The sequence below is a fragment of the Pezoporus wallicus genome, unplaced genomic scaffold (genome assembly GCF_028554395.1).
Source record: "Pezoporus wallicus isolate ANWC-B61680 ecotype Strahan unplaced genomic scaffold, APGP_CSIRO_Pwel_v1 contig_5104, whole genome shotgun sequence".
Lineage (NCBI taxonomy): Eukaryota > Metazoa > Chordata > Aves > Psittaciformes > Psittacidae > Pezoporus > Pezoporus wallicus.
In genome coordinates this window covers 550,287-577,803 of record NW_026637335.1, presented here as the reverse complement: position 1 = coordinate 577,803, position 27,517 = coordinate 550,287, and the positions used below count along the sequence as shown (strand labels likewise).

The 27,517-nt window shown below is 36.5% G+C and overlaps 1 protein-coding gene across 5 annotated transcripts; it reads right to left on the bottom strand.

Annotated features, from left to right (window-relative positions):
- Positions 1–27,493, bottom strand: RPS6KA6 (ribosomal protein S6 kinase A6). 5 transcript variants are annotated; one of them, XM_057404748.1, is made up of 21 exons: positions 27,333–27,493; positions 23,995–24,111; positions 19,932–20,013; positions 19,040–19,120; positions 18,463–18,542; positions 15,589–15,695; positions 15,288–15,325; positions 13,505–13,647; positions 12,617–12,687; positions 11,332–11,420; positions 10,824–10,888; positions 8,796–8,898; positions 7,358–7,482; positions 6,947–7,072; positions 6,311–6,400; positions 5,541–5,699; positions 4,938–5,099; positions 4,468–4,544; positions 3,287–3,404; positions 1,578–1,718; positions 1–690 (listed from the first exon to the last, which is right to left on the bottom strand). In XM_057404748.1, exons 1-21 carry the CDS (start codon positions 27,375–27,377, stop codon positions 565–567), a joined length of 2,145 nt encoding a protein of 714 aa, XP_057260731.1. In that variant the 5' UTR covers positions 27,378–27,493; the 3' UTR covers positions 1–564. The 5 variants fall into 5 exon arrangements, with proteins under 5 accessions (XP_057260731.1, XP_057260732.1, XP_057260734.1 ...); XM_057404749.1 differs by having other exon boundaries at positions 6,947–7,069; positions 27,333–27,492; XM_057404751.1 differs by lacking the exon at positions 27,333–27,493 and adding an exon at positions 25,893–26,845.
- Between the last annotated feature and the right edge of the window lie 24 nt (positions 27,494–27,517).

Genomic DNA, 27,517 nt, shown 5'->3' with positions numbered 1-27,517 from the left:
CATAAACTTATCAGTTACTGGCACCATGCAAAAACAGACCCTCCAAATTAACACTAATGCATTTAACACTGGCACGATACATTAGTCAGCTTTTTGTAATAGCAGTGAACAAGTTAATTAAGTTAAATGAGTAAGTGCCCAATTACAAAGAATTTGTCCTTCACAACAGGGTCTAACGGTGTGAAGAGAAGAAAACTTACACTGACACTTTATGTACAACTTGGTCATTGGCAACGGTCCCCTAAACCATTTTTTAAATGAACCCAGCAAAACTATACAGAACGTGAAAGAATATTTGCAACAGATCTCTTAAAGGACAGTGTAGAGAAATTCATCATGGTGTACCTGATGTTTAAATTAATTTAACAGATACGGCCTGTAAAACAACACAGTATGAACCTGTGGATTTCTTTTTTTTTTTTTCTTTTTAAAAAAAGGACTTTTACAGAATTCAAGTAGTGTAGCAGGAAACCATAGATGCCTTTTTTGATCACAGGTCAGGCAAAATAGAGCCACTTATTGGATTTTCCCCTTGCTTCTGTTTGCTAAGGTGTCCCAGTGGATCTATAAGTCTGTTGATGTTAGCTTTTTCATGCTCCGTCGCTGAGCTAAACTGGAGGCTGCAACAGGCTCTAACACTGGCTGAAATGTCTTGTGATTCAGTGCAGAATATGTAGCAGCCATGGCTCCCTAGAGAACAATGAAATACAGGAAAGCCTGTAAAGGTCATTTTCATCAAAAAATAAAGAAAATAAATTCTTAATTAACTCTGTAAAAAAACCCCACAAGACTTAAGGCAGGTCATGCATGGTCTCTAAAGTTTGTTTTGAAAAACAAACAAAAAAATTTATTGCTGCATCCTTCAGGTGTCTAAGCGCAGGTGTCTGACATTTCTTATTCTTTCCTGCATATTGCTTTTACATACCTTAGATGTAGAAGTCACCCTTTAGTATGGGTCAGAATTAGTACCTTCCAAGAACATGAGCATCAATTTAACAAATACAGCCACGAAAGTGATTATTCAGGTCCTGACTTATGAAGACAACACAATTAAGACTGGCCATCACATGTTGCTGGTTTTGAATCCAACAAAACTAATGAAGCCAACCTAAAATCTGCCTGCATACAGTAGAATGTTTTTGTGTCAAGTCAGAAACACTGATAGAGAACAGATAAAATACCAGTGGAAAAAGCCTGTAACATAGTTTATTAACTTATGCTAGGAAAGCACAATATGAGCCAGCCATAGAAACAAATCCCAAAGGATTACTTGAATAAGAATGCTAGTAGACATATGGCAATCTGTCTCCAGTAACTTTCTTACCAGGTTTCTGTAGGGCCAAAGTTATCTTAATCTCTGAAAACAAAGCACCCAGGAAAACCTCTTCCTTTATACACAGGTTAATAAAATGTGTTTATCCATAATTTATCTGCATATGTAGCTCAAATATCTAGGTACCAGGAAAAACAACAGGAAAACAAAAGGAAAAAAAAAGTTCTGCCTGTAGCTCTAAAAGCAACCCAATTCATTGTGCATCTACCAGCACAGGCAACAGCCAGCCTTTCGGTTGTTTTACCTTTACTAGATGTGGTGCATCTTGCCTGTTTAGCTGATAATGTGGCAACTGGTCTCTACAGGCTATCCATGAATGTTTCAATACTTGCTCTGCTGTATACCGCTGATGTGGATCTACGTGAAGCATATGTGATAACAAGTCCTAGATAAAAATGAAAACCACACGCATTATTTAGTTAAAATAATCTTATGCAGACTTTAAAGCATTAACTAAGGCAGCAGTGAAGAAAAGAGTACCCTATACAGCAGGGATTAACACAATGCAAATATACACACAAAAGTCTGCAGATAAATTGGATCATTCTGTGCCTTGACACTGCAGAAGTCTGAAAACAATGTGTTGTACTATTTAAACAGTTCAACAGAGCAAGCCTTTATTGTAAAGAAACCTACTCTTGTTTGTTTCATATTTCAGTTGCTTATTAATATAATCTTTTAAAGGACTAGAAATAATACTAAAATTTAGCAAACATTTTACAGAAGAAAGCTATTATTTGCAAACTTCATTTGTACTACATATTTGGGGTCTATGTATTACAACTGAATTCATATACAGGGATATACTATTAATGAATTTTTCCTTCAAGGAACCATACAAAGAGTAAAAGCAACAAAAATGGACACTTGTGTTTGCCTGTTTAGAAGCATTAGCAATAAGCTACTAATTACAATGTTGGTCAAAGGAAGAGCTGGGTGGGAAGGGCACAGAGCAGATACAGAATAGCTTGAAAGAAAACAAAACACGAACAAGCTGACAGAATGTTCCCTTTGCTAGGTACAAAACATTAAGCACTCTTCCATATACTGAAGTGAATTACTTGTGCTAAGACAGCATCGCCCAATAAGCATTCTGAATCACTCCTATCAAAATGAACAAGTAGTGCAGTTCTAGAGGGATCAAGAAAAGATTTAATATTAATGCCAAGCTTTATAAAAGGTAACGCTGGTGACTAAGATACCTACAGACCACGCTAACACCAAGCCCAGACAACACATACAGCAACTGATGAGTGATGCTGTCTTTAAATAATAGGGGCAGATGTATAATCAAGCTGCTCAAGAGTTTTTGGCAAGACAGCCAAATATGTTTGGTTGTTAAAGTACTAGTTTAATTGCTGGAAATACTAACATGCTGATGAATTCAGCATTGAAATATTAACCTATTCAAGCAAGACTAATTAGCTATTAGAACTAACAATAATTGCAAAAAGTCATCCTTCCATTCTGATTTTGATTCAAGTAAAAACAAGAAATAAACCCAACTGACTATTAGAAAAGCCTATACTGGGACCTATCTTCTTTAAGTGACTGGGGAAGGAAGAGAGTACGCTCTCATTGAGTTTGCAGTGGGACACCAAGCTGGAGGTGTGGAGAATGGGCCGATGAGTACAACGGCAGGGCAGCCATCCAAAGGGACATAGGCAGGATGGCAAAGCTGCTTCCCCATGACAACAGGCGAGCATTGGAAAAGGCTTCCAGGCAAGCTGTTCAGACACCACCCTTGGAGGTTTTTAAAGTCTGAGTAAAGCCCTGAGCTACCTGGTCAGATGTCACAGTTGACCCTGCTATAAACTGGAGGTTTGGCCACATGACCTTCACTACAATAAAGTCTGCAGGCAATAATGGCACACTACTGTGTTAGTCTTTTATGAAGTTCAGCAGATGTTCATTCAAATTATACAAAAAAATGAGAACAAAACACATTTACACCTTTGCTGCATCTGAAACTGTGTCCCAGTTGCCTCCACTTAAGGAAAATTTTCCACTGCCTATCCGTACCAGGATCTCCTCTGGAGTATCATTAGGACCGTTGGCGAATGGAGTATAGCTGTTGAAAGGAAAAAAAAAGGAAAGCCAAAATGCCTTATTATAGGCAAGAAGCTGCAAGAAACTGGTAAAATCTCATGAATCATTACAAGTCTGCCAACAGAAACACACTATATACTATTAAATACTTCTTATATTAACATTTCATCTTCAGAACTATATTATTTTAATTGTGGTTAATCAAGTATAATAATACTTATGATAATAATAAAGCTTAATAATAATTAATCTTAATGCATTCTATCTCAGTACTTTGAAAGCACTGCATAGATCAACAGCATCATCAACAGAGGTTTAGGAATGATCCCAGACAGTTAGTTTTAGTCTTCCAGCTGATGTGCTTAAAAGGAACAAAATGGAAAGACAGGAATACATGCTGGACCACTCCTACCCCCTACTTTTAACCCGCTATACCTTTTATTCAGACAACGTTTCTCAAGTGTGCAGGCAGCATACTGCCCAGTCTCTATCTGCATATTTGCATTCAAATCATACAGGAATCCTAGTTTTTATGACAGAATTGTGGTGGTGGCAGTGATTTTACAAGAACTACAAATTTATCAAGGGGAACAGTTTCCAACAGATAGTGTTTATCTGTAAGACAAAAAATATTTGGCCACTGAGCACCTCATAGTGCTTAATGGAAGTTTAGAGGTTTAGAAAACTTAAGAGGTTACAAGCCAGTGTGCTCTACAAAAGGGCCAGGACTCAAGCCTGGGACAGGAGATACAAGGTGGACTACAAGGGTGCCAGGGTCGGGAGGACAAGGGTCAGAAGGAGAAAGAAAACACCACATACTTTTACAGACCAAGTTGTCTCCTGGAAACTGGGACAGACTTTGGCATCTCTAAGTCATGCACTATAGAAGAGAAACCTTGAACCTACCTATGAGATAAGCCTACTTTATATACACATGTACATAAGATTCCTGTTCCATTGCAGTGTCTTTGACATTCTGCATTCAAAAATCAGTCAGGTAATATCTTACCATTTTAACAAAAACACGGATTCACACAGCATGCTGGAATTTTAGGTAAACAGAAAAGCTAAGAAATAGTTCTCACCCTGCCAACATTGTGTAAAGAAGAACACCCAAGCTCCATATGTCACAGGCAGCATCATATCCCTGTCTCATGAGAACCTATAAAACAAAAAGCATTAAAAAATTCTCAGTATTAAAAGACCACCCCAAACCAATACCACTGCACAGCCTAAGGAAGGGTGAGTCAATCCCAGGATTGACTATTTTTTGATATACAGAGTACAGCAGCTACCAACACTACTTCTTGTCCCCAGAACATCATTTCTGAAGGTTTTCAGGAGGCTTACATCTCATTTTTAAGGGTGGATTCTGCTATTTTTAAAGCAGGTTTATTATAAACATATGCACAGTGTTTATTAAAATATGTATAATTCTATTTAAGGAAAACTAGCAGAATTTTTTTCTTTTTTTTTTTCTGAAGCACTGCTACAAAGTTTAAGTACTTGATGCATCAAAACCAGCAGTGAGAACACACGCATCAGCTTAAGGTACCTCTGGCGCCACAAAGTTGGCAGTGTAGCATGGAGTCAGAAGTAGTCCATTTTCTCCTCGAAGTTGTTTTGCAAATCCAAAATCACAAATCCTGATAGAATCAGCATTATTTGAATCATCCGTATATAAAATATTACTAGGTTTAAGGTCTCGGTGCACTACCTTCAAACAAAGAAATTTTAAAATCCATCACTTAGAATTTGCATGTATATTTGTACATAATTTACATTTAGAAAAACTATTCTCTAGATTAACATACTTATTAAGAGATCTACACAATTATGTAACTTCCAAGGAACAATAAGTTCTAGTTCAAGGAATGTAATAAAAAAGCCTACTGGCTCATAATGAAACTGGAACATAACCATTTGCCCATGAGCCTAAGAGAACAAATATCTGCTGTTTCATAAACTGTACAATTAGAGTCTTATGGGCTTGCCAGAATAACAGGATGAGTTGTTTATATTATTCACGTTTGTCATAAAATACTCAGAAAACCTCTTCCCTTCTGCCATAAAAAGCAAGCCAACTAAAGCACATAACTAAAGGCATGTTAATTCTAAGAAATGTGGAAGCAGCTATGTCATGGAGGAAACCACTCACTCCTTGGCAGTGCAGGTAGTCCACAGTCTTGGCTATAGTGTATAATACAGCGCTAGCCTCTCGTTCAGAGAAGAACTTCTGTCTGAGAATTCGATCAAGCAGCTCTCCTCCTTTCATCAACTCTGTGACAAGGTATATGAACCTACCATCATCATACACCTGAGGAGAAATTTAACAAGTGCATGCATATATAAATACAGATTATCTCTTAAAAACATCATCTATAATTATGTATCCTGATAAATGAAAGTTACAGACTAGACTGTTCACCTCTTCACATATGAACATAAAGCACAAACAGCAGGGACTGTCTAATTTAATTCTGCAATGCAGGAGCCTTAAAGCACGAAGTATAGGGCAGCTTATTGGCATTCTGTGAGACATCAAGGGAATCAGTTGTTAATTCATGAATCAAGTTTTATCAGACTAAGAACTTCTGCTGCAATAGGAGTGTAGCCCTACTGCTCCTGTTGCTTTTCCCCTCCATGGACAATTTTTAGCTGCCAGCACTTCGCATATACGGACAACATGCAGCTGCTTTTTCAGATTCACATTGCCAACACATTAGCTACTTGCTCAAAATAAGATGAAACACAGTATTTCTAACTTTTACATAATTTCTCTATGTAAACAGCACCTTACTATATGTACTGCTCTTCCAGTATATTTTATTATGTAAAAGAAGTTAAATGAATCCCAATAAGCTTTCTACATCTATATTTATTTGATTACTGTGCAATAAGAGACAGCAGAGAAAGAGAGGTACATACATCCTTTAAAGTAATAATATTTGGATGTTGTCCATAACGCATGAGAATCTCAATTTCTTCTGAGGGGTCCCTCTTACTTTTATCAATTATCTGCAAAATACAGCAACAGGAAAAACAACTTAGCTAAACAAAGCGTTTACTCCCACTTCAACAACAGAATAAAAAAAATATTTCTAGAGTTCATTACTTCTTACTAATCTCAATTAATTAATCTTCCATCTTCACATCCCACTGCTTATTCATTTCTTGCTCTATCCTTACTAGCGATTAAAATTATGTCATTAATGCAGTCCATTCTGCTCCAATGGACAAGGAAATGCAGTGGACTGTCTGAAGCATCACTAATTCCCTGCAGTCCCGTTCCACCCTTGTGGATTTTATTTTATTTCAGCTGTTACCATCATGCAGTACTTTCAGGCTTCCAGACTAATTGCAAAGCCAGATCTTCAAAACTTTACCCAGAAAAAAGAAGAGCTAAAGAAGCCAATACCAAATTTGAACAAATGAAGCAAGCACCATTTTTCACTTCCCACAGCATCTAAATATCTCCACTGCCTAGAAAATTCAGGTATTTAAATTTACAAAACTACTATGCAATAGTTTCAGAACTGTCACAAGGAAATTTATTTAAAGTACCTTCACAGCAAACTCCATATTTGTAGCTATGTGGATACATCGCTTGCAAACAGAGTAGGAACCAACACCAATATCTTCCTTCAGTTCATATACATCAGTAAATTGTGCGCCGTTTCCATGAAGCTGCTTAACAAAAAAACACATACAATCTGTCACCTAAAACAATAAAACGCTCGTCGCCCATAGTACTGTTTTCAACAGCAAAAGTTTTTTCTGGTTGCCCACAATGTCTCTTATGAATTCTGCCTCCAGAAAAACAGCAACACACTCTAAAATTTAGAAATATCCCTTGGAAACATTCTAATAATGCAAATTTTAAGTCTCCCCAACAAAAAAGAACAGACCGCAAACACTAAATATTGGTCTTTGGCATGTCAAAAAAGTTTCCCCAAAAATATACCTAGGACGTACCTGTACTATTGGCAGTATATTGGTGAGTGGTGATATTTTATGATCTTCCACAGTAGTAGTTGCCACAAAACTAAATCCTTTGAAGAGCTGATGTGCATTCGCACTAGGTGGGACTCCTGGAGAATCTAGTGGCATGCACATTTGATTAGTGTGGCTAAATCCCAGCAAGGCTATTTTTTAAACATTCAGGAGAGGTATGTTAGAAAAAACATTTTGAGGCAAGGGGAGCAAACAAGAATAACACCAGATGGTGAGTAAGACTTCCAGTCGTTTTTCTGTCTTCTCTTATTTCAATACCAAACACAAAGCAAGTATTCCCTGGTTTCATCTAAAACTGCAAGATACTGCAGGAACCAGTGTCAGAATACATGTTCTTAGGAAGAAGTTTATTAAAACAACACTACTACTTATGAGAAAGAAATAAAGATCACAGTCTTATGATCAAGGACTGCATAGCAAAGATGAGCGCCCACAGATTTTGCTACTTCAGTGGTATATGTGCTGCTGGCAAGGCAGAAATGAGACAATACAAGACATTCAGTTAGTAATACTACTGAATAATTAGAACCAAGTTTTTCTCAAAATATATGTACTTCTGAATCCACTGAAATTTCACAGCAAGCACAGCCTGATAATTCTGTGTAGTCTATTAGAACCATAGATGTTCTCCAAACATGACAAGTGGTTTTAAAAGTAAGATGCAGCAGTAAAGAAAAACTCACAAAAGAAAACCTGAAATGAAGCCTGAAGCATACTAAACAGTGTTTGCACTTGCTCTGTTTCCAAGTTCAGTTACTTGGAAATTTTTGTGGTTCAATAACTTAAGGGATATTTTAAAGATAAATTTTCATAAGCTTCTTAGAACTACTGGAGATGGCTTTTCAACTGATCTAGTTGTACAGGTACTCAGTCCACTCTGCATCTTCCCCACAGTTCTATACCTTTGCATCACCATTTTCTAAGGAGTAAAGTCAAATTCAGCATGGGTAGTGAAGGGAACAGCTCAATGAAAAGGCATTATAATACTAGTTCTAAGATTTAATTTGAATAATTATAGTAAGCAATGGGCTTAAGAAAGTTACTTAAAGCAAGTAATTTTCAGTGGAATACTGACTCTAAAAAAAATCACTGCTGCAATCAAATTTGGTTTACTTATTGTAGTAAATGCTTTCCCCCACAAGCACTGCACATCTGGCTTAGCATCTGAATTATGGTCTCAAAGCTACGGCTGATTCACCAACAGGAAAAAAAAGGAATATAAAAGTATAGCAAAATATTTCAAAGAATAGAAACCACCAAGGGAACATACTCCTTCAAAGTACGGGAAACCTGTTACACCCTTTCCTTTTAACTTTGACTTCTTTGTTTGCTGTTGTAACACTAATCTGACCCCTCTTGTCCCACAAACCTCATCAACTTATAAACATGCACAATTTACCTTTTGGTGTTTTTGCTGTGAATTCTGGATCAAAACAGAAGGTATCTTCTGGCTTTCCAGAAGCAGGTTTAAATGGAGGTTGAATTTCTCTTCTGAACAGTTTCTAAAGTAGGAGGAGAAGATCATAAAACCAAGAGTGAATGAAATTTCCACAGGTGCTACAATTTTGCAAGCTAGAGGGTAAGCAACTCCAATATTATTATTTAATTAAAACAGTTTTCTGAAAGAGTGAACAATATATAGCACGTAGAAAACCACAAATATATATGGAAAGACTGCTTTACTTTCATGGAGCTTTGATTTGAATTGCTACAGTAAATGTTACCAAACAAGTCAAACAATACAGAACTTTTCCTTATTCTTCTGAATGTGCCTCATCTACCAGATCAGTACTTTTAAAACTCTAACAGGCTGTTACTTGTCACTAGTTCCTCCGTGGCTTATCCAGAAAAACACGGAACAGCCATAGCACCTCTTACCTTCTGCCAGCACCTCAGACCTGGTTCACAGCTCTTTTGTCAGAACCCTGAAAAACCCATGCCAAAAGGGAAGACATGGAACACAGTCTTCACCTTGCTCTTCTGGGTCCCAAAGACTTCTCACGAGTGACAGGCACGTACCTTTTGGCAAGGAACTGCCAGTTCTCAAAGCTCTATTCCATTTTTTTCCCTGATCTAATATACTAAATTAGGGGGAAGGAAGGAAAAAGCTCCTTCTTTCTTTCTACTTTACTCAATATGCTGTAAAAAAATGCATTGCCTTGGTCATCTCAAATCTGCAATAAGCCCCATTCACAGTTAAGGAAAAGTCAAGCAATGTTGCAGCCCTAAGCAAAGTTCAGGAGGTTCTGAGAACATTTTCTTGGCATTTCTCTCATCCTTTCAGACCTGTTTTTTTGCAGTTCTTCTCATTTAATCTTCCTGCACAGAAACATGCAACATATTTCAATAAAAAGATAAATAAAACACAAAAACCCACATAAAACACACAACCAAGGAAGAGGGACCCGAACTCATCCAAAGAAATAACGAGGTAAAATACAGAAGTGGTCATCAACATTGTAGTGAAATAAATATAAAGCACTGCCAAATTAAAAAAAGGGGGGGAAAAAAAAAAACCACAAAACCCCAGAAACTCTGCAGATCTTTCAAACTTCCTCACTGATATTTAAAAAAAAAAAATGACAGGACTTATGAAGCGTTCTAACATGAAAGTTTTGCTGTTACTGAAAACTCTACTTGCTAAACAGGACTTTATGGTGGATACTGCATAAACACAGCTAGAAAAAACACCTTCTCAGAAGCAGATACAAGAGATAAAGAGAAGGATCACAATAGCAGGCTTTACAGAAACAGCTGAGCACTGTATTGGCTGGCATTGCAGGTAGTCCTGTCTGTATCCTTTTGTAGGTACTATAGCAAAGGAGTGTTTTCAGCGTGGGTTTATCTGATATAGAGCATCTGGGGTTTGAGAATGTTTCTGGAAACACATCTCAAAAGATTATAGACATCTACAGAGGAAAAGCTTTAAGGCGCTTGTTAAAAATTTAAGCAAGCAGTCATGAACTTGTACAGACTCCAGATCATCGCAGTCAATACTTGAGCTGTGAACACAGTATGACTGATAAAGTCAGAATGTGCTGCAGCTAACTAGAGAGAAGTCAAAGAGAATCACAATCACAATGAGCTTTTGTGCCCCACATGGAAGCACTAGACAGACATTTACTGAAGAGAAGGATTCCTGCACATAGGCAACATAAGCATCCTCCCCCAGCTAGAGTGTTCTAACAGACAATTTAAGCATTTGAATGCTGCAACTCTTCATTATTTACAAAGTAAATGCACATTTTATAATTATTACTCTCTATACCATAAATACTACAGCTCCACATGCCAAATTATAGAAGCCAGAACGTAACAGTCAGCAGTCCTGCAATGTTTACTGTGCCTTATTTGGATACAAGTACTTATAATGCTACAACATGTAGAAAAATTAAAACCAGCATAATTTGATTCATTTTGTACTTACATTCCAGTCAACAGTAGAAAAAAAAGGATGTCTCTTAATTTCTTCAACTCCATCTGAACCAGCTCCTGAGCAAAGGAAATACTGTATTTATAACACTTTTGGGTAAAGTTTTGAAGATGACTGCACTAAAAAATTAGTTAATTTCTAAAAACTTTGCACAGACATGGCAGAGGGAATTACAAATACAGCAATATTCTAAAGACTTAAAATACTCAATTAAGAAGCATACACCTTATCAGGGAGGCAAACAGATTACAAGAAGCCCATAATACAGTCAATTATCTTTGCTCTGACACTGTCAAAGCCTTGGCTCACTGCTACAGTTACGAAGAAAGTAAACATTCATTAGCCAACCCCAGGAAGTCATGATCCAAACTAACAAAAAATGGTAGCTAGACCTAAATGTTACTGACCATCCAGAGCTTGAGAGTCTCTAGCAAATACTTCCTTTAAATAATCAACTTAACCCAACTACTTTTATTTCCAAGATCCAAATAAATGAACCAACCTAATCTATTTGATGGGTTCCTTTTAAACAACATCCTCAGAAGACTTTGTGCTTCAGGGCTGAGGAACTGAGGCATTCCAAGTTTTGCTCTAGAGGAAAACAGAGACCAAGTAAGAAGAAATGTATCTTGCCAAAAACTGTCTACACAGAATTTATTGCACAATCTGATGTATCAAGGATCTATTCCAAAGTCTCATAGACTGTACATATTTAAATCAGCAGCTTTTAAATTTCATATTATATAAAAGAAACCAAACCCAAACATAAACAAAAGCCCAAAACAAATCCGAACAAAAAGACATCCTGACCACAGCTAAGCCCCCCAGACAAGCTTTATGCTAAAATAGAGTAAAACCATTCTCAGGAATACATATTTTCAAAGATATCTTCATGTCACCAGGAAGCATCACCAAAATACCTCCACCAGAATCAATGCCAGAAGAGACTCAAATCCCAAATTACTTGCCCCTGAAGTGATTACTAATATTCCTCTTGAAACAAAAGCCTCAAGAAGTAGAAGCCTCATTAAGCCATCATATAAAATGCTTACTGACTTGCTAAGGCAAGAAGTTCTTCTCCAAAACTGTAGTATCACTTCAAACTCCAAGTAAGGCTAGTGATCTGATCGATCTGTTTTCACAGGTAATAACACTATAAAGTCATCCTCAGGGTAAGCTCAAACTGCTGTACGTTGGTAAGAAGAGAACTTCTCTCTCACCCCCTTCCCTGACTGTCACCCCTTCAAAAGGCTCAAGGCTCTACATGTGGTCAAAAGCAAACTCTTTGTTAGTTAAGTGCAAATAAAGATGAGAACATATTTGCCCAACAGCTTCAATTAGTAATTACCAGTTTACCCAGTCTGTCCTGTTAGACAGCTTCTGGTGTAACTGATGTAATTTAATATGAAAAATGTCAGCCTGTATGTGCACTCTCTGTACCTACATACACAAAGCAACATCTGATTAACTACTGCTTACAAAATAAAGGATGCTGTAACAGCCTAACAACATCATGAGCGGTAAATAATGGTGGTCTAATTCACAGTACTGTTTTTACCTTTATTATACACCTACAATAAAAATACAAGTTAATCCCTACGTTTTTAATTCCTGCATATACTTCATTGTATTTCTGTGGTCTGGGATCCGAATCTTTTTGGGAGGGGGCTGGGCTTTCTTGTTCCTGTTCTTCCTAAAACTCTTCAAGCACAAGCAGCTACAACAAGCTGTTAAAACATATTTAAATGACATTTTCTGACTTTCCAAAAGTAAGAAGATATACTTACTTGAGTATCATATTCATAGTTTCATTTCGATCTTTACCTTGAAATGGTAGTGTACCAGTAAGCATTTCAAACTGAAAAGAACAAATGTTAATCTAAATCAACACTTCTTCCCCCAACTGCTCAAAGTGTTTAGTAATGTACTGTTCCCTATCTCTACATCAGACATACTGCCTTGAGCTTTTAAAAGATTATCCAAAAAGTTCACAAATCTAAAATTTGGTTGTCACTGGCACTTTACATGATAACAACAGTGGCAAGTGAGACACAATTATGATGTAGGAATATCTGAAATCCACAAACTACTCTAAGTAATAAAATCTCCTCCATAACCAATTCTTAGATGTTGCCATACTCTGAAAAGAACAAGAAGAATAAATTCTAAAACAGTACTTTACTTTTAATTTCAATGTGCATATTTCAGCCTGATGCTCTAACACATCATGGCATAGGTGTGCTAGCAGTTACTGGTTTATTTCACTGCAACACTCCAGTATTCATTCAACAGGCTTACTCTTACAAAAATGCAATTAATATTCCATAAAACCAAGTATTCAGGGTGGGGTTTTTTTTAACTATCAAGTAATATCTGAAATAAATATACAAACTGAAGACTCACACTGACCACAATTGTTCTAAACTACCAATGGACTACATGTGATTGTTTTGGTTCCTGACAAGTACTCCTTATAGGGCTAAGCAGGTGAAAAGGGAATTTTATTCAGATTAGTTACTATTTCAGGTGACATCCAGTTATTATCTCTTCCCCTTACCCAAGCATTAGTAATTAGATCTGGACAAGCTTATTCTAATGACATTACTTCACATTCACTTAGACATATGCAATGTATTTGTGACCTTAAGCAAGGTAAGCAACGAAGCATACAGTACCATGAGAACACCAAAGGACCACCAGTCAGCACTCTGGTTGTGCCCTCGCCTGTTTACCACTTCAGGTGCCATGTATTCTACAGTACCACAGAAAGAATAGGCCTTCTTCTCTTGATCTACTGATTCTTTGCTGAGTCCAAAGTCTACAACAACAGCATTACAAGAATATAGCCAGTAAAGAACTTTAGAAAAAACAAAATACTGTACACAGTAGTTCAAAGTGTTGACAGCTTTTGCTTGCTTGCTTTCAGATTACTGTGTCACTATCCTAGCTCTTCATGAAACAAGAAACTGCAGATATCTAGAAATACTGCACACAACCAGTTTACTACATACCATTCTGTAAGTCCTATTAAATTGATTAGCCATCAATATTACTATTCAAAATACTTGTAATATTACATGATTAGAGCCTTAAGATAATCAAAAGGTCTCATCTCTGTTTACTACCTGCTTTTTTCACATAAAAAATTGAAGTAAAAATCAGGTTCAAAGAGAACTCAGTCTGCAGGGTCTAGTATTACTGAATGATGAATAAATAAAATCAGACTAAAAATATTGTTGTTATATAAGACAACGTGGTTCTGCAACCTGACTCAAACTCAGTAAACTTGTATATCTGCTCACTTCACTCCCAGATTCCTTTTTCTTCACTAGTTTGAACAATGATACGCAAGTCCTTGATATTTGCCCAACTCTCAAGAGTCCCTTTTTTCAAAGGGGAAATGACTGCTAATCAATAATCCCATAAATTATTCTTTCCAGTCTCAGAAGGAAATGAGAATTTTAGGAGATAACTGGATTTAAACATATAATACAGAATTTTTAAAATTATGCAATTTATAAACATGATTTCTTTCCATCGTTATTCCAACAATTTTTTGAGAGTTTAAAAAGCTTAATTTTATCTTGGAATTTAATAGGTAATATCGGTAGATAAAATATATAATGAAATCTAGAACATAAAAGCATAACCTGAAACATGATTTAAAGCTTGCAGAAATTGATTGCAATTTGATTTCCAAATAGTCTTACGCATTTGTAATTTCCCAGAATATATGTATTTTAATTGTTCCTCATAGAACATTGTTCTGCAATTTTGTATGCATTTCAAAGTGATAATCTAGACAGGCAAAAAAAGAAGTAATATTTCAGAAGTCTCACTGTACACTAAAATCTTTTTACACCAAAAGCACCTCTGCTCCCTTTTAAAAGTCTCAGTCAGCAAATTTAAGCCTGTCTCTACCACCTCTTGATCTTCTGTTAAAAGGCATTTCGTAGTAAATCTGATACAGCTCACTTCCTAACCAGAGTGGTGGATAGTTTGAGTTATTAATGTACCACCTCCTGAACTAAAGCTCCCTCAAAAAACACGTTCAATGGCTGTTTTTTTTATTTCCAACTACTTTTCCTAAATTTTAAATACAGCAATTAGGATATGCAGTTAGCAATATTGCTCTTAGTACTGCAACCTGATCTACACAAATATTAGCCCTGAAAACTAACTTCAGGGGAACCTGCATGGACATAAGGATCTGAAAACTGCAAGATACAGTCTCTGGTGATCTAAAATACTTCACTAAAAGTACTTGTATAAAAAAAAATAAATATTTATATAGAGAAGTGATACAGATTTAAGAAGTCTGTCTAACCAATCAATTTCTAAACAGCTAAATACTGGCTCACACATAATCTAGCCATCACTATACATGTCTTAGGCTTGTAACTAAAAGCTTGTACAGGAATACGTTCAGAAAGTGCTATACTAGTAAGTGTTACCTACCTGTTAACTTGATATGTCCTGCTTCATCAAGCAAAATGCTGAAAATTAAAATTCACATTCACCAATACACATAAAGGGGAATGTTTACATAAAACATTTAACACATAAAAGTTAACAATTTTGATCTCCAATGGCTGTTATTAATTTAATAAGTCAATATTATCTCATTAAAATCACAGATATATTTTTTACATTTACATAGTCTAACAATAATATTTGTAATTTTTTACATCACTATAGTAGAAAATGCAAAGCAACAAGCAAAATACATGTAATAGTGGTAAAATACATTTTACTTTACTTTTCTGGCTTCAGGTCCCTGTATACAATTCCCAAGCTGTGAAGGTGATCCAAAGCAAGGGCCAGTTCTGCGAGGTAGAATTTCACATCTTCCTCTGTAAACATAACCTAATAAGAACTGTATAGATTTACCTTCTGATCTTGTCTTCAGTTTTTAAAACTGCAATCTAAAAAAATACTCCTGTCTGCCTGAATTTCAAATAAGTTTTAGAAGTACTTTATGAGCTCATAATTCATTAATTCACCTAACAGAAATTATATACTAATACAGGCTAATCATAAAGTATACAGTCAAACTACCTGCAATACTTAAACAAAACCATCAGAGCATTATTGCAGAGCATTAGCTAACTTTTAAGGTAATAAATGTTACACCAGCACCCCTGCCACAATCCTATACTGACTGCTTTCCACTGCATTGTAAAATTTAGTACACGACTGCTGTATTGAGTGACTGTCTTTGAATTCACATTAACAATATGTAGAAAAAGCAGAAATACTTTTTCAAAAGTACAGAAAATAGAACTGGTGAAAACAACAATTACATGAAAATCTGTAGTAGGAGATGAAGAACCCACCCTGCTCTTCTGAGGAAATTTGAAGAAACCTAGTGAGATACTGAAAAACTGACTGACATTACATACAGAGCATTTGAGTGATGCACTTCTATCCTCTATATTCAACTGGTTGCTTTTCATCTCGCATACAAGAATTGTACCTGCTTTGCCTCTTGTCGTGTTCTGCAAATTACTGGAATTGAGTCTGAGGTTTAAGTGAACTAGTCCTTTATTTATTGAAAGCACCAGGAATAAGGAGAACAGCCATCTCAACTGCACAGTAGATAGCTAACAACACTAAAATTAAGGTAACTGGGCGTACCAATTTAGCAGTATACTAATCTATACTTTGAATTGCACATATGTAACCTGCTCTACTGGCAACAGAAATATTCCTAATTTCCATAACAATAGGTATTAATGTTCTGTGAACAATAAAGCTGTTACGCTATACTGTTTTACCTAATTTTTTTTAAAGAGCATTATTGATACAGGCTTTTATCTGCATTCAGGAGAAACTTTGGATATCACTAATCCTTGGAGTAGTCAAAATACAAACCTCAGAATGCAATGATGCTAAATGGTATTCTACAGTCTCCCAATAATCATTTCACTTAAAACTGCTTTCTGTGTTAAATTAAACATGATGCAAGTCAACTTCATTAACTGTTACTAATGAAAATTTCATTATATACTCATTTCACCTCCACAGCTTAAACCCTTCTATGCATATTAGAATTTAAACACCAACAGAAGTGTTTTAATAACCTCATACTAAACCCAATTAATTTAAAATAATCCTTGTGTGGCAACTATGAAACGCCATGGGGAATTTACCCTCAAGGATATTGTCCCCATTTTTGCTTTTCCATGTACTTTTGAAAATACTTTATCTTTCCATCATAAAATAAAAAGCCCTGATTTTTTTCCTTACCTATATACACAGTAAACGTTTAAAAGAAAATAACTGAAGTCTTCCAAAAACAATTAGAGGTTTAACAATAACAAAACTTGATAATTATTACTTTATTCCCAAAGGGAATAAATACACCTTTCAACCACCCAGCTAGTATTATTATGGATAGGCTTGCATCCCTTATTTAAGAATATTGCAAACTGAGTAATCCCAGCTGTGTTAGTACTAAAGTTCTTCCTGCTACAACACAATTTCTTCTATAATTAGACATCTTATATCAAAGCAGAATTTGACCTCTTTCCTACATCCTGTTCCAACAACTCTTTGCAAGTCAGTTGGCTTGTTTAAGCCTTTTGACCTCCATTTTAGTCTCGGTAATCAATTTTGAGCTCAATTCTTAGACATAATCACTCTTTCACCAAGGTCAGCTTTTTATAAAAAGGAGAACCCCTCTCTCCCCTTTAAATTCTTCCTTCTCTTTTGCCTGTTCTTAAAGTCAAGCTTAGTTTTTACCATATGAGGAAATAAAACTAGCACATGGCTTTGCATACTGGGGACACAACCACTTCCTTCATGTCATGAAGGACCAGCCACATACCCCATTTTCCCATTTAAGAAAGTGTTATTTCCTATGTATTAGCAATACAAATGTATTTACATGGGTGAAAACACTGAAAAGCCCTCTTACTGAGAAGTTGTTGAGAAATTGCCATTAAAAATTGAAATCTTTTATGAAAATTTGACAAGTTTGGAGAAAGAAAAGTCTCATAAACATGTTCATAATACTTAAGGTAGCATATAATAAATACTTAATGAAAAAGGTTTAAAAAAAACCCACAACAAAAACCAGGCTGCATCCTATTCCCTCCTCTGAAGCTCTCACTCCAAAAAAAAAGCAAAAAACGAAAGGAAAAATTAAAGGTGCAGTTGCACACCCATGTTAGATGAAAGGAAGTGCTTTCAAAAATACTCAATTTACACTTTGTGAGATTAAGCATTAAGATTTGTATTACAGCATTCTGAAATTTTACAATGCAGCAGAAATCTCTCAGAGATGCAGGCTTTCAGAAGCACTTAAGCTGACTATGAGCACGAGAACTTCTACATCCTCTTCCTTCGTTGCTAAATTTTAATTTACTTCAATTAGGTTTCTAAGCAACAAAACATTTTTAGACAAAAGAACTGCACTTTGCAGATACCAAATTAAAACTCAGACTTCTAATCAATACACACTCATGTTACTTAAGGTTACAGAATTTATTCTAGAACATGTATGGAAAGCCCAACTAAGTTATTAAAAACTTGATTATGATAAGATACATGGGGGAAACAGCTACAGAAGACAATACTATATTGACAAAAACTCTTAATACTAAGTGAAGGTAAAATTTTAGGTACTTACCTCTTTGGATAATCGTGTGAATACATCTCCTCCCCTGAGAAAATCCAATATTAAATATAGCTTCCCTTCAGTCTGAAAGGCTTAAATAAATAAATAAATACACAGATCAATGGTTGTGTGACAAAGACGATTTACAAAACAGATCTGAATGCTTTTACAACTTGGAAATTCCAATGAAAGGCAATACTTTTGTTATGGATCTAAAATAACTCAGCAGCACATGAGGTAATTTCCTGAATGATCACCTGCTTCTTGTAGAAGACAATCTTAGTCATAAGAGATCATTAAAATACTGACATTTCTCCTTTCTCAAACAGGGAAAAACCAAGTATGTGAATTATTGTGTTTTGGCTTTACTCAATGAAAACCAAAAAAACCTCTCTGCAGAATTTGCCAGAATCTTCCAAATCTTTCATTTCAAGAGGACTCAATCTAAAATTTACCTTCTTTTCTAGCCCTATTATTTAAAGTTGCTAGAACCTAATTTGGGCACTATAAACCTGAGAAAGAACAAGATCAGATATGCCTTCAAGTATGAAAGAAACTTTCAAAGAATGTAGCAAAACCAAATACCAACCATAGTGCAGTTTGACGATAAATGGATGATTTACTTCTACTAATATATCTCTCTCCATTTTTGTACGAACTCTATCCCGAACTGAGGGGAAAAAGGAAAAGACTAGGATGAAGCAAAAATATCTGGTATAATACAAATTGAACAGAAGTTATTTCTAAAGCAATACTTTTCCTTGTTATTTGTTTATAACTTTAAAGTCTCTCACAAAACACATGCTTTCAGATAACAAAACTCTGTTTTTTTAATTCCTTGACTGATATTCATTATTGTCTTCAATTTCCTTCCCCTCCAACACATTCCAGTATTTTCTTATAATCTACATTACTTTCAAGAAAAAGCTCACATCTGTATTTCTAGGCAGCTAACTTCAGTCTCTGAATTAACTATCTGGACTGAACATATATTTTCTGTCTTCTAAGATTACTTTTTCCTCCCCAACTAGTAACAATCCCTCTTTATGCACAGTGAACTTGCATGCATTACAGTTTCTTCTGAATGACAAACCAGTAAGCTAGCTTGCTATGGCACCTATAAGAAGGAATGACTGACCAATTTTAACCACAGTAGAGCTCTAACTTCAGACAAAAGGAAAAGTGTTTATGAAATTAATTTGGTTTCATATAATGATCAGACTAAACGAAATTAAATGATGCAATTTTAAAGTTTGAAAGAGCACTGTTAACCACATACCTAAAGCTATTTGGCCAGATTTAAAATAATTCTAAAACATGAGCTTACAAGTTACTCCAGACAAAAGCTACCATCAGAGAACAGTTATGAACTCACTCAAAAATACGTAGCAGAAAAAAACAAACCAAACCAAACCCAAAAAAAAGCTTTTAAAAAGAATATTTACATGAGTCATTTAAGAGACAGAGGTTCACACACGTACCTTTTAAAGAAGCTTTTTTCAATACTTTCATTGCATAAAGTTGCCCAGCATCAGGGCCAATTATTTTCCGTACAAGGAAGACCTGGTAATACAAACCCCATTTTTAAAATTACTCCTGAAAATCTTTTACGTAAACACTAGATTAAGCTGACTTAAATAAAATAAAACACATTATTTTATGTCTTTACCTTAAACTTCATTAATACAGACAAGGAGATAGCATGTCCCTAGTCCCATCCCACTCCTCGAAAAGTCCATGCAATGAAAAGGATGCCAAACATTCATAATGTCTTTTTGCATCAGCAAGCTTAGTAATCAAATACGCAACTATCACAAAGGATTTGCAAACATCCTTTTTATTTCAGACAGCTTTCGGTGTTCTTTCCTAAGTATACACCTTTAAAGGAAGAACAAAATTACATTCCCTTAATCAGATTAGAGGTACGTACACCACCAAGCTCTCTGAAGTATTAAGCTTCATTATAAACTACGCATTCTTTCCTACAGCAAGCCATTTAAATAAGTACTTATTTGATAAGTACTTGTATAAATCTGTGTCTTTATATTCCTTACTTGGAGAAGGACAATTCTGGAGGTGCCCCTGGTCTGGCACCTCCTAAGAGTTTTTTGAGTTTTAAGACCCAAGTCTGAAATATGTAACAGGTTGTATTAATGAATTCTGTAAGAGTGCCAAGATGAAAGCAAGGAAACCTCACCATTCAAGATCAAAGCACCCTTTCCCCCTGGAATAGCAACTCCAACAGGTCTTTCTACTCTTTTATTTCCAGGGGAGTTTTAAAGATAGATGGTATATAACTCGACACTAAGAAAAGCATAGTATTAGATAAAATCATGCAGTACAAATACATGTATCTCCAGTGAGTAATATTCTAACTAGTAGTCTTTCAATTTACAAAATGGCTCGGTATGCGCTCCTGTTTCCAAGCTGCTGTTCTTATAATAGCAATTATCATGAGGAATGTTTGTACCATAAAAAAAAAAATGATGTATGATCACAAGAGAATGCCAAGAGCTACCCAAAATGGCCTCTGTGATCTTACCATATTCATGTTTTCATTAACACCAGATTTGTTTACACATATACTTCATTAGAAATTATTAGATAACTAGAAATTAGCTTTTTAAAAAATAAGCATACAAGCTGGCAACATTCTCCATTTTAGAATGAGAAATTCATACACTGCCACTGACCACGTTCCACAGGGTTGGGAGAGGGGCTGTTTTTATTTTAAGCTCTAGTTTGTAGAAAAATGTCATTGTGTTTCAAGGTTATTGGGCTCTTTGTTTAAATTTTGCCTAATGACTGATCTGCAGCACTGCTCTCCTGTTATATGATGTTGATGCTCAAATAGTAAAGGGAATAATTCAGACACCAGCAAATAAGAAAACATCTGTAGAGTAATACACTCACAATTACAAAAGTATTTATAAGCCTGTACAAGTATTTTAGTGCTTATTAACTAGCAGCCTGTGAGAATGTAAGGAATTCACATACAAGTTACAAATTTCAGCCAATAACAACCAAAAAAGTTGACAGTCAAAACTGCTCAAGCATAGTTGTAGTACTACTCAAGTAGTACTCAAAACTACTACTATTTAACGTGCAGACAAAGCCTGCACCTTGCAGAGATGCAATGACTGGTTATTCAATTGAAAAGCAGATTCAAAGTGGCCACATGTGCAAGATGATTCAACTAAGCTAACCGAAGATCATCTTCAGCAGATCAGGTGCTAAAGCTTTAGATTATCAAAGGCTGAAGAGAGAAATTCAGTAATGGACATGAAATTTAACCCTCTATTTCTGTGAAGCATTGTTAAATCCTGCACAGATGTCAGAAAAGACAGGTAGAGGATGGGCTGTAGCACTATAATAGATCAGGGAAAACCAACCTTGTGTTTGCTAAACCCAAAGGGAGATCCCTGGGAAGTATGAACTAGAGGGATTAACACAAACACCATCAAGGCACCACTCACTGATCTTTGTTGTTTGTTTTCCCTTTTCAATAGAAAGCCACAAATAGTAGACAAAATGAGCTCTGCTCAGATTTGCAACAGTCACCATCCAGTTCTTAAAGCTAGTTCCTCAACCAAGCACTGCCAGGTTTTGAGAGCCCTAAAACAGATGTCTCACCAAGCTGGCAGGATTCTGAGCAAGAGCTTTCTTTAGGCTGTCCGGAGTCTGAACTCTGGGAAGTAAGAATCTGAGTCAGGGCTAAAAGGTCGGTACCAGATGTACTAACCTAAGATAGCTTAATACATCTCAAGTCAGGAGTAATAAATGCACAGAGCCTTTTAAGCTCTCAAGATGTGTATGAGGGAATTGCCAACCAACATTACCAGATAAACAAATATTTCCTAAGCTGTAAAGCATGAAGAAATACTTTAAAGTCTATTTCTGAACTATCATTTCCAAAATGCCTTCCTAATGTCTTCCTCCCCACATACAGCTCTATGCAGAGATTTGTTCTTGCCATGAGACAAATAAAACCAGCACAAGAACAGGAAAACAGAAGCATGTATAAAACAGATTGCTTACTTGAAGCTGCAAAAGATCTAGTTTGAGTCTGGTTTAAAACAATAAATTAGCTTCTTATACACTGGGATTAGTATTTCAACTCGTGTTTAAAACTAGTGACTGAGATACTACAGTCTTGTTTTCATTTCTGCAACATGACTCCAAATGGTACACTACGAAAACATCAGTGTAACCAAAAAATTGCCATATTTCTTCTACATGCTATTTGACTGATTGTTCACTTAGTGTCTTTTAGCTGCACATTACTTGACAGATAGAGCAAAATAAAAAACCTGAAATACATTTCCCAGGTTATTTACTGTTACGCTGATTCAAGTTCCAAACTACCACAATCATTCTCCCATATCTACATCAATACAAATTTTGTATACTGAAAAAAGTCAAACATTCACAGCATGTGAAGTACCATCATTAAAAGACAAATCACTACCTCCTCCAGAAGAGCCTCCAGAAGTGTCTATTACACCACTGGTGCCTCCCAAGCATGAACCCAAGCTACAGAAGATAAAAAGCAACCTATACAGAATAGAGTTATTGTTCAGTCTGATTCCACAGCAGATGGTGCAACAAAATCCTGAAGCAGTTGAAAACACCATGGATTTGCTTCAGATAGCCATGGCATTAGGCAAACAGAGCTTGCCAGCACAAGAGCTGTTGTATAAAACCCACACCTAAATCTTTTCACATGAAAAAGACAAGGGGTAATGGGCACAAGTTAGTCCTGGGGAGATACCAACTGCATGCAGGAGAACAACCAGTCACTGGAATCATCTCCCCAGGTAAGTGGTGGATTCCCCAACACCAGACACTTTTAAGATTCACCTTGAGAGAATGCTGGGACATCTAGTCTAGGTCACGCTTGGCCTAGAAGGGTTGGACCAGATGATCCCTGAGGTCCCTTCCAACCTGGTATTCTGTGATTCTATAATCCAACCGGCCAAATTCCGTACTGTTGGTACCATTATCCCCATGAAACTGCAGATGCCAGTCCAAGTGAAGCACAGATGTGCCTCTTTTCAGTGAAAGCAAACCACAGCTTTCCATGGCAGCCCTCCCAAAATCTGCTACTGACTGACCCTTCCTGCCTAAAGACTGAGGCTGCTGTCCCTCAGTGTCTGGTATGATTGGGTGTACTGCTATAAAAAGTGCTGCCTTGGCACCAGAGTAAGATTGAAAAAGATGAAATTTGTCAGTATCTTTTCAAACATCCCCAGCAACTCTGCCTCAGCAGTAACTTTCAGGAATGCCTGGACAGGTCTATGGAAAAAGACATCTCCTTTTCCTCTAAAAACAAGACAGAAATGCTATCATAGAAAAAATGTAACACCTCCCACTCCCCACCCAACTGCAAAACAGGGTAGAAACTTCAAAACAGGGCAATTTCCACAGGCATATCTATCTGCACTCAGATGTGTTAGGTTTATACCTTCCCTTGCAGTATTAGTGAAATAAGGGGAGTAAGACAAAGCAGGTTTAAACTGAACATCAAATAAAAAATTATCTTACCTTTCCAAATGATCCCTGTCCAAGAACCTTAAGGAGTTCAAACTGTGCTGGATCTGCTTTCTCACAGCCTTCTTTCACATGGTGTGTAATAGGAATTTCTTTCACACTTCCTTCATCCTATTATTTCAAGACAAACAAAAAGCAGCAATGAACAGGCCTGAATGAGTCAAGTATCATTAGAAATGCACACAAATGCCTCCTCTTTTCTTTGCTGGTGTTTTGTTTGTTTGGGGTTTTCTTTGGGGGGTGTGGGTTCTGTTTTCTTTGGGTTTCTTAATGTTTTAAATTCTAGTATGACAAGAAAGCTGTTCAAATGAAGAATTTTCCCATCCATCCTTTCATAAACAGAAATTTCTAAACTGAAGTAAAATTCTCAAAGAATGCTTATTTACTTTTGTCATAAATTACAGCTACAGCAAAGATGGATTTTCTTGCATGAAAGGAATAAATGCACAGATCTTTAAACTAAGTCTAAGATGATCCTTCTGTGCTTCACTTTTGTTTAGCAGCCTTTAGTTTTCCCAGTTGCTAGTCTTCTCATCTTCCCCTTTCCTGAAACAGTCTTAATGAAACCTAAATTGAATTTAATCATTTCAGTAATGATTGCTTTTCACAGCAGCAAATAATAAATATGGTCATCCATTTGCAGCTAGAGGAATATGCATCATTTGAAGAGCACAAATGTCCTATTTGTGAGTCATTTAAGAACTCTGAGAATTCTTGAATTCAACAGAAGAAACAGCTCTGGAGTGCAGAGTTCATGGAAGGACTATCTTGTATGGAGACGACCTTTGGAAAGCTGAGGGTAATTCTGAACTGTTCACTTCTTCCTGTTACTCTCATCTTTAGCAAAGCAGAGCACAGCGCCCTCAATTGTGAAAAGACAAACATTCATGATGAAAACAAATCAGATGATGTATTGCAGCTCTCACGGTGTAAGAGAAGTTTGTGTGAGCCAAAACAAGCAACATGTCAAAATAAGCACCCTTGAAACTTAAAACTACGTGCTAAGGCCTACAACAGCAATCTCAGCTTACATGTAGAAAAGGAGCAGCACCTCTTTGCCCTACCAAGAATACCAATGAACTTCTTGTACACAAAAAATACATCCCAATCACACCAGGAAATCACATCTGATTTGCAGTACGTTGCTTTTAGGGTATCCAAATTATTATTAACTATCCTCCTATCCTCTCTTTAGGTCTTCATCTTGAAAACTTCTCTTAGCAGAGACCAGAAAAACACCCTAACCCTAACACAGTGCATTGCTCTCCTTCAACAACAAGTACAAACAGCACCAGAAAAAGACCTGACCACTTAATGAAATGGTTGGCTTCAGTTAAAAACAGCATTCTATAGTCAGGCTGAATACAGAAAGTCTTGCATACCGGGGAGGGTTTAAGGCCAGGCTGGACAGGGAGGACTCGGAGCAACCTGGTCTAGTGGAAGGTGTCACTGCCTATGGCAGGGGGTTGGAACTGGAGGAGCTTTAAGGTTCCTTCCAACCCAAACAGTTCTATGAAGATCACACATTAAAACAAGTAAACAGCTGACATACATTTACGATACAGTGTACACATGCCAACTTCATTTCATCCCTCCACCTTGCTGACGGTACATGTAAATATTCATCGAAAAGATGCACATATTTTAAGCACGTGCCTGGAATTTAAGGCAGGTAAGAACACCAGCATTTCAAGTCATCTGACAACAGATGAAAGCAGCGAGTTGTGTAGTTGTACAAGAGACTTAATGGGTGGTTCTTTCTATGAAATATGTAAATAGTCTATTTAAATGCCTTTTTACTTCACCATCCTAATTTGTATTCCTTAACGCTGTGAACCTATGCATGAGAAAAGATCTTTAAGAGTTCACCTGCTCTTCTGTTTATCACCCACCTTGAGTCATTAGCCTGTGACATCACATGTGGTTGCTGAGGAGACTGACAGAGTATTTCTAAATGTGAACCGAGAAGGAAAATGTTTTCCATGCAAATAAAGAATAACTTGAGATGTATGAAATGAGTTATTTTTTATAAAGTGTTTTACCTTTGCAAAAGATCTCACTTAAGAATCATTAAAGTACTAAAAATTGGCATGACTGAAGTATAAGAGGACCTCTGCATCATCAACAAGAAACAAGCAGGTAAGAAGTAGAACAGATATATAAGCCTGTTTCACTTCCATTTCTGGTTTGGCCTCCATGAACTGGAAATCTGGTTATCTGGTTTTGTACTCTGCTGGTTGAACAGCACATCCATCTCAGGGTTCAGGTACCAGCTCCCACCGAGCTGCCTGGCACAAGAGGCAACTATTCTCAGTAGTTCAAGAGAACAAAGCACTGAAAGAAACTCTACAATCATTTATGGCTTTGTGCCATCTTACTTTGTTGCAGCTTGACTGGTATGTAGCTCCAAGCACCTAACAAACAAGCTCAGCAACATCCTTCTGGTTCAAGCACAGCAAAAGATTGAGACAACCCATTGCGCATCTTTCTTTGCTACATGTAATACGACTACAACACTGACTGTTTATTTGCTTACTCCACACCAGGAAAAGTCCAATTACCACGTTTCTATCCCCAAGAGTTTATTCTCCAAATCACTTACTCAAGAAGTTATTGCAACACAAAGCAGTGGTTACAGCTGGCAGTAAAATCTACTTGATACCTTCTTCCATGATTCTGTTCAAAAATACATGGATGGGCATGCTGAAAACTGATGGCAAATTTTTCCATGCGAACTCAGGCATTTCACTACGTACAGAATTAGCCTGAAATTCAGTCCAAGATTTAGCCAACACATAGAACACTGATCTTTAGCATTTCCTAAATATGCACATCACCGAATCACTGGTCAAAATCACACTCAGAGTTTATTTGGGATATTTCTATGCAAGTCAAATTAACACACTGGTGTAAAAATTCTGGTTTAAAATAGCAGGAATTAAGCACCTTCTAGACAAATGTACCACAACTACATCACAAAAAAAAAAACACAAACAAACAGATGACAGTGTAATAAGAGCAACGTTAAGCGCTCTGTGGATAAATGGTTCAAGGCTGGACAGAGCATTTCCCAAGGTTGAGGGACCTGTCAATGTTTTCTCCAGCACATAGAATCGGTTTTCCATAACCTCATGGGACAAACTTTCCCAAACAAGGCCCCTACCCAGGTACTAATTTTCAAAATCACCTTTGAGGCTTGGAGCCTCTTCAGATCTGGTCACATAAAACGACAGGCTCAAAAGTTATTAAAGAGCAGGAAATGCATGACTTTTGCTTCAAAAGCAAGTCACGCTAATAAGCGTCTCAAATGAACATCTATCGAATATACTTACATGGTAGGCATATGGTTCACCTTCTTCCATAGGCTCATCTGCCATTTTAAGGCCATTTAGCTACAGAGGGGAAAGAAAGGGAATGCAGAAGAAAAACAAAAACAAAGTTAAGACCTAAAAATTTTAAATAAGCAGAGTTCATCATTTGACCCAATTCACACTTCGGAGCACACAAATGGAAACTG